At 36.1% G+C, this 13,108-nt stretch overlaps 1 protein-coding gene across 3 annotated transcripts in view; it reads right to left on the reverse strand.

The window, feature by feature from the left end:
- Nucleotides 1-5,384: 5,384 nt before the first annotated feature.
- SLC25A36 (solute carrier family 25 member 36) overlaps nucleotides 5,385-13,108 on the reverse strand; it is a 39,045-nt gene continuing 31,321 nt past the window's right edge. For 2 of the 3 annotated variants that reach the window (XM_055295242.2, XM_063610698.1), the window contains 2 exons: nucleotides 11,290-11,579; nucleotides 5,385-9,044 (listed from right to left, as the gene is read on the reverse strand). In XM_055295242.2, the coding sequence (XP_055151217.1) occupies nucleotides 8,851-9,044; nucleotides 11,290-11,579 (484 nt within the window). In that variant the 3' untranslated portion in view covers nucleotides 5,385-8,850. The remainder of the gene's footprint in view (nucleotides 9,045-11,289; nucleotides 11,580-13,108) is intronic. The other variant, XM_055295243.2, reaches the window with a different exon arrangement.

Consider the following 13,108-nt stretch of genomic DNA (forward strand, 5'->3'; position numbering starts at 1 on the left):
CCTGCCTCACATAAAAGCTGCATTTGCAATGAGATAAAAAAGTATTTCACAAAAAAAGTGCCAGGTTTTCACACCTACTGGTGTAGCCACAGCCATGGCTTCAAAAATTTCTTTTTCTTTTTGTACAACGGTCCTTAGCTAGATTAATTTATCTTGAATGGCAGGCCAATGCAGCTGCGGACCTTAATCTATAGCACACATCAAGCAATTAAACTTTTTCTTGTAATGTCATGCATTTCTCTGCTTCTTGGGAGCACTTCCAGCACTTATAGTTGTATTTTGCATGAGTCTAATGGTGTTACTCAACGTTTATGGTATTGCACTAAACACTACAAAAAATACCTGAGAACCAAGAGAGACCACTTTTTACTGCAATGAACAATTTACTGGAGAGAGGAACTGCTCATTTGAGATGATTAGCGTCATGTCACACGGCATTTAAATGGATACTTGCAATACTTGGGCTCACCACAATAGCAACAAGAGGTGGCTATAAAATTATTACAGTAGTAAAGTATGTACTAGTTAATTTTATATGGTTATAATACTGCCTCTTTACATATGCTTACATTGCTCTGGACTGCGAATGGCACCATGTATGGTTTGTTTGTGAGCATAAATTTTGATAAATTTTGACTTTTTAAAATAGATTTGTATATATTCTATGGTAGTAAATTATAAAGTACTATCTACAATTATTTCATGCATTCATTACATACTGTGGAGACACAAGTGACACCATCTTGGATGCTAATCCATCGTGTTGACTTATGATTGACCCCAGTCTCATGAATGCCTCCTGATTTCACTTTTTTTAATATCCTTAATGTAAGAGCATGTACTCACTATAAATCTTGCCTTTAGATCAAAGCAACCTTAATGCTATTGCACAAATTATAGGCTATGATACACACAGGATTCTCTTGCCTGTTCTGGAGGGTGGTCTCTCACTGTCTTGCACAGAGCGTGTACCCCCTTTTTCTATGGTAAAAAGCCCTGGGGCTGAGGGTAACAGCAAAGCTCTACCTGTCTTGCAATGGCCCAAGACCATGCTTCTGTTGGTAAGTTCTCTAAACCAATCACCCTATACTGACAAACTGGATTTATTTGCCTCATTCTTTGATTTCTAGGCTCCTTCTGTGTCTGCATATATGGTTCTGTCATGGAACACATGTGAAACTTTTTCTTAATTTTTTTGTTACCTCTAGTCTACATAGTTTGTGAATTTTTTCCCCCAAATTGTTACAATCTCCAAAAAATGTTTCAATATATTTATTGAAAACAATCTGTGTATTAGCAAACCCTTGCAGTTCAAACCTGTGTTGTTCAAGGGTCAATGGTACTGATAGATTTGGATTTAAAACTGTATTATTTCATACTGCTTCTCCTTTCTGGCCTTCCTTTGAACTGATTTTTAAAAAAGAATTCTTTCATGTTTTCTCCTTCTACAAGTATACTAGTTAAACTATTTATGTTCTTTATGGTTACCCTTCTTATTACAATATGTATACTTAACAAAAATTAAAATTAGTCTTCATCTTCTTCCTGGATAACACAATGCTTTGTAGAACTCTTTAACTCCATTTCTCTCCCTCCTTACTTTCATTAAATTGTAATAGACTATATTGTGTGTATATATATATATATACATATATGTGTATACATATATGTGTGTGTGTGTGTGTATGTGTATATATATATATATATATATATATATATATATATATATATATTTTTTTTTTTTTTTTTTTAACCCCGAGACGGAGTCTTGCTCTGTGGCCCAGGCTGGAGTGCAGTGGTGTAATCTTGGCTCACTGCAACCTCCACCTCCTGGGTTCAAATGATTCTCCTGCCTCAGCCTCCCGAGTAGCTGGGATTACAGGTGCCTGCCACCATGCCCAGCTAATTTTTGTATTTTTAGTAGAGACAGGGTTTCACCATGTTGGTCAGGCTGGTCTCGAACTCCTGACCTCAGGTGATCCTCCTGCCTCGGCCTTCCAAAGTGCTGGGATTACAGGTGTGAGCCACTACGCCCAGCCTATTGTGTATATTTTACTTGTTACTTTTTATATGGTAAATCACCTTTTGCACTTGCCCACCTGTTTTGCCTTTTTTTCTTCCATCTTAGTTCTTCTGGTATCACATTCCTTCTGCCTAAAGCACATCCTTTTTTTTCTGATGTCTTTATTATTTCACCCTCGTTCCTAACCCATCATCTAGGTAGCAGAAATCAGTATCTTTGTTTTGCTATTCTTCCATTTCACTACAATGTTTATAGGCATGTTTTAATCTTATTTAGAATGCATTGTGATTCATGGAGTTATGGATTCATGTTTATCATCAACCCTGGGAGTTTTCCAATTACTTTTTTTTTTTTTTTGAGACGGAGTCTCCCTTTGCTGCCTTGACTGGAGTGCAGTGGTGCAATCTCAGCTCACTGCAACCTCCGCCTCCTAGGGTCAAGTGATTCTCCTGCCTCAGCCACCCCAGTAGCTGGGATTACAGGGGCCCGCCACCACACCCGACTAGTTTTTGTATTTTTAGTAGAGACAGGGTTTCACCATGTTGGCCAGACTGGTCTCGAACTCCTGACCTCAAGTGATCCGCCCGCCTCGGCCTCCCAAAGTGCTGGGATTACAGGCGTGAGCCACCGTGCCTGGCTTCCAATTGCCTTTTAAAATATTGTCTCTTCTCCATCCTCTCCGTTTACTCTGGAACTCCGATCAGAAGTACATTAGACATACTTATCCCATTCTCCATGATACCTAACTTTTTTTCTATATAGTCCTCTTCTTACCTCTTTGCTGTCTCCTGGGTAACGTATTTTAAAGAGATAAGTATCTAGTTTATGCTTTTATTTTGTATTAGGTTAAAAATGCTTAACATGAACAAATCTTAAATGTACGGTGACAGTTCGGATGTGTGTCCCTGCCCAAATCTCATACTGAAATGTAATCTCCAATTTTGGAAGTGGGGGTTCTGGCGGGAGGTGATTGGATCATGGAGGTGAAATAATGCTTCATTTAAATTCATATTGATGTCCAGTTGCTCCAGCACAATTTTTCCAAGTTAGGAAAACAACAAAAAGCACACCCTAAAAATCAGTATCTAATTTAGGAAGGTATAGATCAAATAGTCTGGGCCACTAAAACACTTAAGTTCATACTAAGGAGATCGATCATATTGGAGAACCTTAAAAGGTAAGATTCAGAAGTAATGGTTGAAGAACGTTAGGGCTATCTATCCTTGACAGTGACTCAAGGAGTAATTCTACAGTGCATTGGAAGAGCAGGGAAGGGACTGGGAAACAGAAAATCAGGGGTCTAGTACTAAATTGTTTGGTTGGATTTGATAAGCTCCTGAGTTAGATTAGGTTTGGAATCCTGGTCTACCCCTGGTTTTAAAATCTCAAGAAATTTACACCTTTTGAGTCAATTCCTAGGAGATAAGAACAAAAGAAAATGAGTTATTTTTCCTTACTTGGGCTAAAACACTTTGACCTTTAACAAAGAATGCCCCTCCCGACGTCAGCCTGTAAAATTTTTATGTTTCAAAGCCTAGTTAAAATGCCATTTTCGGCCAGGCGTGGTGGCTCACGCTTGTAATCCCAGCACTTTGGGAGGCCGAGGCGGGTGGATCACGAGGTCAGGAGATCGAGACCACGGTGAAATCCCGTCTCTACTAAAAATACAAAAAATTAGCTGGGCGTGGTGGCGGGCGCCTGTAGTCCCAGCTACTCGGAGAGGCTGAGGCAGGAGAATGGCGTGAACCCGGGAGGCGGAGCTTGCAGTGAGCCGAGATTGCGCCACTGCACTCCAGCCTGGGCGACAAAGCGAGACTCCGTCTCAAAAAAAAAAAAAAAAAAAAATGCCATTTTCTCCATGCAACCAAGATTTTGCTAAAAGAATTAATACTTTCAGGGAACACAGATCACCTTCTGACACTTCCGAGGCTCACAGACAGTATTAATTAAGAGCAACTTACATAAGACAAACTAGTATCCATTAAGTCTGGCTTTCTAGGATGTTGCTAATCATTCTTTGGGAGAAAAAAACTTTGAGAGGTTCCCCACTGGCCTCAGGATGTAACCTAAGGTCTATATACGTTAGCTTCTAGACAGTTCATACTGTTCTTATGTATTCAACTGTTTCTGATTACTTCCTAATGTTTCATTCAGAGCCAACTTCTATCCATCTTTCCTTTAGAATGGTTTCTAAAACATCAATCTATTGTCAAGTGCTGGTGAAGAACCTAGTGTAGTAAATAAAAAAACGCAGGACTAAGATTCAGAGCACTCAAGTCAAAAAGTCCAGTTGTGACTAATATTCCTATTTATTGGATCTATAGGCTATTAAGAAATCACATGAAACCACTGTGTAAACACAGCACTCTATGAACATAAATCTTGAATTGATTCAATACCTATTAAGGCAGTCAGCTGGTCTATACAATGCAAAAATAAACAGAAGGGAAGTCAGGCTGAGGCAGAGGTTGCAGTGACCTGAGATCACGTCATTGCACTCCAGCATGGGCGTCAAGAGTGAAACTCTGTGTGTGTGTGTGTATATATATTTTTATATATATATATATATAAATATATATAAATAAATATAAAAGGGGGGGCTGGGGGAACATTTAATTACATTTTGCTTTCCTGAGTTTTATCAGTTGTATAGATGTCACACTAGAACCTTAAGAAATCATGAACTCACAAATTACTTCCTCTATCACGGCTCCCAGTGTTCAGTAATAAACACATACACACAACTTGGAACACTTGTGCTCAATCTTAACCATTATTTTGCCAGTGCCTTCAGTGCAGAGTACTATTAGTAGAACCAGCAATTTCAGATTTATGTTAATGTTGAAATACAAAAGATATTTTGTCCTGGTTTCCTCACCTACAAGACTGGACAATGTTTGATGTTAACTACAATTCAGAAAAACTTAAATAAAATAGACAAAATGTAAAGAGGGTAGGCACTACATAGCATTTTATCTGTGTCATTTGTATTTTGATCTAACATGTGGATTCATTTGGTTATTCTAACAAGTTCTCACCTCTGTATTTTTAATATTAACTTTCACAAAGGCTGAAATTAAAACATGAAAAGCATTGGATAAAAGTCAATAAACCTGTGGAAGATATGCAAGATTTCTTTCTACACTGAGGGAGTTGGATTACTTGACCTTTTGGTTCCTTCAGACATCACTAGATCTAATAGATACAAAGTGCTCAAGATAAGGTTTGCTGACTGAATCAAACGAGCCTAAAACTTAACTTGAAAATGGCAACGGATTTTTGTTCCACACATAGGATAATCCAAGAAAGTGTGATTATATTCTCAATAAAATGTTGTTGATATATTACAGAAAAAGCCATATTTTCATAAGTGTATTTTAATTTTTTAAAATTTGAACAATTCAAGTAAAAGTCAGCTAGATAACATAAATACAGAGTAAATGCACATAATTTACAGCCATGTACATAAATGCAAGATACCAAACCTCACATGAATAGTCAAAAGTTAACACTTTTGAGGTTCACTATTTAGCTATGACTGATAGGTCATAATTGTTCACATACACGGGGGTACACATTCCAAAAGTTTATAAACACAAAAACTGAGTCAAACTAGAATTTTGTTTCTACAAGGAGTAGCATAAAAATCAGTGTGTAGGTTAATGGGAAATACTAAGTACATGATGAAGAAGAGATCTGAGTGGGTAGAAAGTTTGTACACTGTATTTTATGTATTAAAATTCCTTAAATTTAAATCATTCAGAACTACCTATATTCTTAGGAATGTTAGAGTCATTTGAGGAGAAAAGGCTGAACTGTACTCATCAGATCCAAAGGGGGTCCCTAGATTACTGACAGTCTGGGCAGAAGAGCATGTAAACAACAAAAGGCAGGCATGGACAATTCTTGAAGGGCAAGAAATGGATTGATTTTTAGCATTTAAATCCTTCAAATCCGAATAAATATTTTTAGTGATTTAAAACCAGTCTAAAAATGCTGAAATGTTTGTAACCCAGTAATAGAGTAAACATTATTTTTACCAACCCAAACTCTGCTGGTCCTAACATAGTAATGCTATTCCACAGATTTAATGATATTCCATCCTGACTTCAAAGTTACAAATCCACTGTGGCGGACCCATCTAGAAAGGATGGTTCTACAAAGTTACATAATGAGAATCAAACCAACTTTTGGTGATAGTTTTTTTCTTGGGATTAAAACCACTGCATGGTATCCCGAAATCACAACTGCTAATTCTTCAGATTTGAACTTTGAAATTTAAAAGTACAACAAGCTAAATAATGTGGACTACCTCTACACCAGAAATTAAAAAGTCATGATAAACAGATGAAAACAAGTCAAAAAAGTCCAATGCTTTGAATATGCTTTTGTTTTTAAACATGAGTCAATTTTTTAAAAACTTCAAAGAAATATTTCAGAGACAAACTTTATATACAACTTTTATATATAGTTTTCCTTTTTGAATTATCTCTGTCATACATAAACTATTGCAGATTGTGCTTAGGGAAAAATACAACTGAAATAAACTTCATTGCTCCTTTCTAGTTGTTGCACAAATAAACAATGTCCAAGACTCTAAGATTTCTTTTCTTTCCAGTACATACATAATACTGTTAAAAGCTGAATATAATGCACTAAAGGTCAACACAAGTTTTACTTGCTAAATACAAATAGAAAGAGAATATATGTTCATCCTTGAAGGACACTTGTTATGAATATGCTACAACTAAATAATAAGATGTTCCTTAACTGCTGGTTTTCATATCATTCTTAATCATTTGTGGGGTACTGAGATCAGTAAGACTAGGGAGAGTCTCTATCTTACATTCAACACAATGAATGTTTATGGGTCTTCACAAGGCAAATGGCACTGTATTAGGCAGTAGAAATGGCACCTGAAAAGGCAAACACGATAGATTCAGACCTTCTCTACAGATGTGTTACAAACCCGTTTTTGGTACGTTCCTCATAATACATGTCAAAGCTGAAATTTACCATAAAAGGTATGAATAATTCCAAAGGTAAGAAAACTGATTTTGCCTTTGGTCTCCAAATAGATTGGAATATTTTTATTCCAATTAAGCACCTCAAAAACATCCAGTTACTGTTGATCACAAGAAGTTAAAGTGGGGGAATTTAACAGGGCACTATGTTTCACTGGTGACAGCAGAGAAAGCTTGCAATGACACGCTGCAATATTCTGTAATGTTGGGGGCACAACAGGGTACACAGAATACCTAAAACATTTATATTAAGGATCTCCGAAACATACTTAAAACCCAGAAAAATGTTATGAACACTGTTTCTGCCTAATACATGACCAATTTTTTTTTTTTTTTAATCTTAACATGGTATTCTCTCCTACTCTCTCACCCTCCCCCCAAAAAAAGGCCACAAAGTGCTTTCACGAAGCGTCATTCTTTTAGATAAAGCCATTGCACAAAATGTACAGCTCAGGTATACTGAAATGAGTACCACACTGGCATCCAATTGCGGCAGTTTTTATACACCAGTATAGCATAGGCGAAGTCTTTTAACAGAATTACAGCAAACACCTTTATAAGGGCCATACAAATAACACATTTAAAGTATTAAAAGGTACAGCTGACTCAATAGCAAAATTTAAAAGCTACATCCTGTTAGCACATTTAACCCAAATGAACTTGAATCTTTCTATGATTTACCACGTAGGAAACTAGGACAGAATAAATTTCTTGTCAAAAGCAGTTTGTTCATTTACACAAAACTAGAAGTCAATTAATGTCACTACCTGCTAAAGCAGATAGCAAGGGGGCCCTTGTCTGTAATATTTATACTGTCCCAAATATTAATGGCACCTTAAAATGGCAAAACTTTAAATTACTATTTTCTCTACAAAATAAATGTAATCTATTATATATAGACCTGGAAAAAACCCAAAAGTTCAAATTCTTAATGTGAAAGCAAGTAGGTAAAGATTCAAAAGTGAAAAATCTTTTACACTTTATGTAAATGGTACTTAAGTATGACAAACAGGTGATAATTCAAGTTCATAACTAGTAAGTCACTAAAAAGATAAATGCATTCATTCATGTACCACAAAATTAGAGAAGACATGAGGACATGCCACAGTCAGTGAAATAGCCAAGAATCAACATTTTACTAGTTATTTTGTCCCAAACTATTACCATGTGTGTTTGGTATGTTAACAATTTAAATATCCACATTAGGCTAAACATCAAGCACCTGTTAGCAGTGGAAACCAAAACATTTTGATGCTAAAAAATATACAAGATATTTAGATGCTATTTCATTGGTTGTCAAAAACAGTGACTACTGCCAAATAATTAAATTTAAAATATTGTGCCAGGTCCTCTCAGGGAAATGTGAAAATAATACTAACGATCTCATTGTCATTGTTGTTATTTTACTGGAATTAAACAAAAGCCAGAAGTCATAAATTTATGACTGCCAATACTATCTTTGGATAGTTACAATACAGTACGTAAAATTAAAGATGGCTTTGACAAAATCCAACTGTGTCTGGTGGACATGATAGAGAAAATGGCAATTTTGAGAGACGAGTGCTTCTAAAGGCATTTCCTTGGAGGCTCTGAGGTTTTTTTTTTTTTTTTTTTTTTTCCCACATTACCGAAAGGCCAAGTAATGTGGTGTGATTACTATAATTCCTACAACAAAACTTCCACTTAGAATAGTTACATGTTCCCAAACTATTTTTCTTCTGTCTGCCATGCTGGCTTCCATATTCCATGGTCCACTGTAATCTTTTGGTCTTCTTTTTTTGTAGTACAGCAGCCCTCATGCTGCTATCCATTGAGTAGGTAAACCACCAATTCATAGGTGGCCATCATAATGGCTGTGTTTGGAATCTGTCTCACTAGATGAGTTGTCAGACCACGGTAAAGAGACCCATAACCTTCTTCTTGAACAACCAAAGATAGAGTCTGAAAAAAAGATCTGTATTTTGTTCCCTCTTCACGTAGTCTTGTTCTTACAACTTCTGTTTAGGAAAGAAATAAAATTAAACATTATTGATATCTTTACATTCTTCTAATTATAACTGAGCACATCCCATTTATCAGTCTGTAAGTGTAAGCTCAGGATAAAAAAGAATGGCTTCTAATGTGTAGCTTATTGAAACCAGTTACATTATAGTAACATCAAACTTCTAATATGGCCAAAATCATGTACATTAATTATAAGACTTTATAGTCTTTGAATGTAAAAAGACACAATATAACGAAAGAGAAGTATCAGTTGTATGCTAGATAAACAGATAAAAGGAAGAATAGAAATGAGAAGCAGGAAAAGGTGAAGAGGCAGTAAAGAGGTGGCATCCAGGATGAATATAAAAAGGATACAGTGAGAAACAAGCAGAAAAGATTTGTTTAAAGTGAGTAGTACAAAGAAACAATAGCATTATTAATCTATTCAAAACAGTCCACATATATGAATGTGAAACATCATGTGGACAAAGAAGCCGACAATGTTCCAAACACTAGCTGCCAGCTATAAAACCCAGTCTGCGAATTAGGTATGCAAAAATCATAAATTTTTAAGGGCTGAATGAACCTTAAAGATTAGTCAGTCCGATTTTTCCTCATTTTAAAAGGTGAGAAATTGGAGCTACTGAGAAATTTTGGCCAGTTGTGGGGAGAAGCTGGGACAAGAATTCACAGCTTCCTATGTAACTAACTTTTTTTTACATCCACTATTTCTCAAACTTTTTCAACACAGTATTCCAGATGGGCCTAGGGAAATAGTCTAAAGCAACTCACAGCAATTGTAACTATTTACTTGAAATCTGTTCTGTCTTAAAGATTCGTGCCATTTATATATTTAACTCCAAAATGTCCTGTTTGGACAGGTGTGGTGGCTCATGCCTGACTAGCATTCTGGGAGGCCGAGGTGGGAGAATCGCTTGAGCCCAGAGTTTGAGACCAGCCTGGGGAACCCAGCAAAACTATGTCTCTACTAAAAATTAAAAAATTAGCTGGGCATAGTGGCCTGAGCTCATAGTCCCAGCTACTTGGGAGGCTGGGGCAGGAGGATTAATTGAGCCTTGGAGTTCAAGGTTGCAGGGAACTATGATCACGTGATTGCACTCAAGCCTGGGTGACACAGTGAGATCCTATCAAAAAAAAAAAAAAAAAGAACAACGTATCTTGTTTATCAACTGTACCTCTTCCCGTAATGACATCATCTCATCTCACTTCACGGGAAAAGACTGCTTAAACCCCAAAACTCTATTCCTTACACCTTAGCAGGCCACCATCCTAACCTACCCCATAGGTCAGTATCTAAACAATATTGCTGATACCGTCCTATTTTGACTTCTTTTAGAAAAGTCAGGAACTTCCTTCAGGAAACTGAGATAAGTTCACAGTCCAACCTGGTTAAAGAGTTGGTTTCATAAATTACTATTAGAGCAAATACACATTTTCTAGGCCTGTCTCATTTTTCCTATGATATACAATGGAGACGGTAAATATTAATCAGTGTAAGTGAACAAAAATGAAGCGCTTACATTAAAAAACAAATCTTAAACATGCAAAAATCAAAAGCTACACTTAACCAAAAAAGCTACCAAAAAACCTCCGCATGTGGCAGATAAATTCTTAAGTGATTTATCTAGCTATTAATGAAATAGGCTATTATAAAATTTAAATACAGAAATAAAAGGAATTATTAACACACACTTATTTGCCAACATGAAATAATGTAAAATAGCTTGGTCTTTGGGATTACAGACTTTAATTCAAATTTGGGCTTCACCATTAAGGAGGTATGTGACCTTGGGCAAGTTATTTCATGTTTACATTTCTTTTCAGTATTCAATTTGAAAAGGAGAACAATTCTGGTTATGTTCTAGCATAATGGGGAAAATAAGTACTTTAGAGAATTTTTATGTAGATTAGTAATGTATGTAAACTATCTAGTATAGCATCTACATCCATGCTTTTTTCAAAACTTAGAAACTTGCCCAAAAGTCACCAAGCTGAAGTGAGTAAGGCTGGAATTTGACTGACTTCAGAGCTCAGGCTCAATCACCACCATGCTATTTGATAGCATAATACTGACCTATTAATAGAGCCTACATTACTTAACCAGATTTAATCTCATTATGAACTCCCAAGAATTGTATTTTTTTATACCAGAATGCAGTAAAATTATAAATGCTTTAATAAGTGAGCTGTTGGCTGGGGTGGGAAAATATTTCTGATGTAATAGATAACTCTTCTTACCATGTGGATATGCTATAGTTGTGGCACAAGTTTTTGAGGTGGCAGCAGCTAGCATCATTCCCACAAAATCTGATGCTTCTTTCACAGAATCTTCATCATTTTCCATTGTAGAAGCAGTCTTATATTCCAGTAGTTTTTGTTTTATACTTTCATAAATAACAAAATGGATAACAGTCTCTGATATACCAGCATATGAAGCAGACATGCCCCTATAAAATCCTTTTAGTCCATCTGTCTGATACACTTTACGAACACATTCAAAAGCACCCATTCGCCTTTCCCCACGGTTCCTGAAAAGCAAAAAGAAACATCTTACTGATAGGTATTTTTAAATAAAGTAAGTAAAATATAATAAAATATGTCACTCTAATAATAAAGAATGGCCTTCTTTAACTCATGAAGAATTAGAATTTTAAAACAATATTCATATTTTAATTTCCTATTCTTTTGTCCCAAATTTGTCATATTAAATGGGTGATATGTGAATAGTTTATTTTACTGAATGCAAAATGCACTACATTGAATCTTCAGTCTCATGTCCTCATTGGGGTTCACATGGCAGGGATAAACAACAAAATCCTTTAGGAACTATACACCCTGACTGCAGCTCAAGACAAAAACAAAACAAAGTAAACAAAAATCCTCACATTGTATTAATTCCAGTTCTAAGAAAGCTGAATTTCCTTTGCATTTAGTAACACAAATAGAATGACTGAGACACTAATGATGATAGAATATCATAGAGCAAGCAGTATGATTAATTAAAATTCTGTGCACCTGAGGGAATCTCTTTCAACCCCACTCATATTCTCCCTAAGAAGTGATGGGGTGAATGTAAGTCAAATTCCCTATGATCATTTAAAGGCAATGGCCGTATCAGTCTCCCTGGTGACTAGTAAATGAGAACATGCAGTATTATAAAGTATTTATTCAGTACTCTGCCTAAGACAATTTCCTTAGTTCTACTTAAGGGGGCAGCACCTACTCTTATAGAATACAACATCTCCTACACATGTAATTTTGAGTTTTAACAATATTTGTTACCTTACACTGATTCCCCCAACAGGACCTTATCTATAAGAGAGAGGTTTAAATGCTACCTATTAAAAAAACAGAAAATTTACTTATTTATAAACTATACCTAACTTGTTTCTGACATAAAATAAAACCACACCTACAACATCCACTTAATTGCCTACAGATTCCACCAGTTTTATGAATGGATTGTCTTTAGATATTGAATATCTATTAGATAAATGATCCACAAACCAACTGTAACTAGTTTCTGCCATTAAAGATCCTTCCTCACAAGAAAGTTAAAAGAGATACAAATCCTGAAAGGTGACATATCAGCGCTATTTTTATTTTTTTATTGATTTTTTTCTTTTTCTTTTTTTTCTTTTTTAACAGATGGAGTCTCCGTGGTGCAATCATGGCTCACTGCAGCCTCAAACTCCTGGGCTCAAGCAATCCTCCCACCTCAGCCTCCCAGGTAGCTAAGATTACAGGCATGCATTTTTTGTAGAGATTAAGTCTTGCAATGTTGCCCAGGCTGTTCTTAAACTCCTGGCCTCAAGCAATCCTCCTGCCTTGGCCTCTCAAAGCACTGGGATTACAGGCATGACCCACTGCACCCAGCCCTCAGCCTTATAAACTAGAATCCTCAAGTCAACCTTTCATTATTACACCACCCCTATCCAATTCCCCAACCCCGCAAGCCTAAGAATTGTGCCAGCTTGTGTTACAAGTATAAGTGGAAAAAAATAATATGAAAGAGTTTTAAGTCATGCTTTTCCTGGATTCCTTATAGAGCAACGCT

This window comes from Symphalangus syndactylus, chromosome 10, assembly GCF_028878055.3.
Source record: "Symphalangus syndactylus isolate Jambi chromosome 10, NHGRI_mSymSyn1-v2.1_pri, whole genome shotgun sequence".
NCBI lineage: Eukaryota > Metazoa > Chordata > Mammalia > Primates > Hylobatidae > Symphalangus > Symphalangus syndactylus.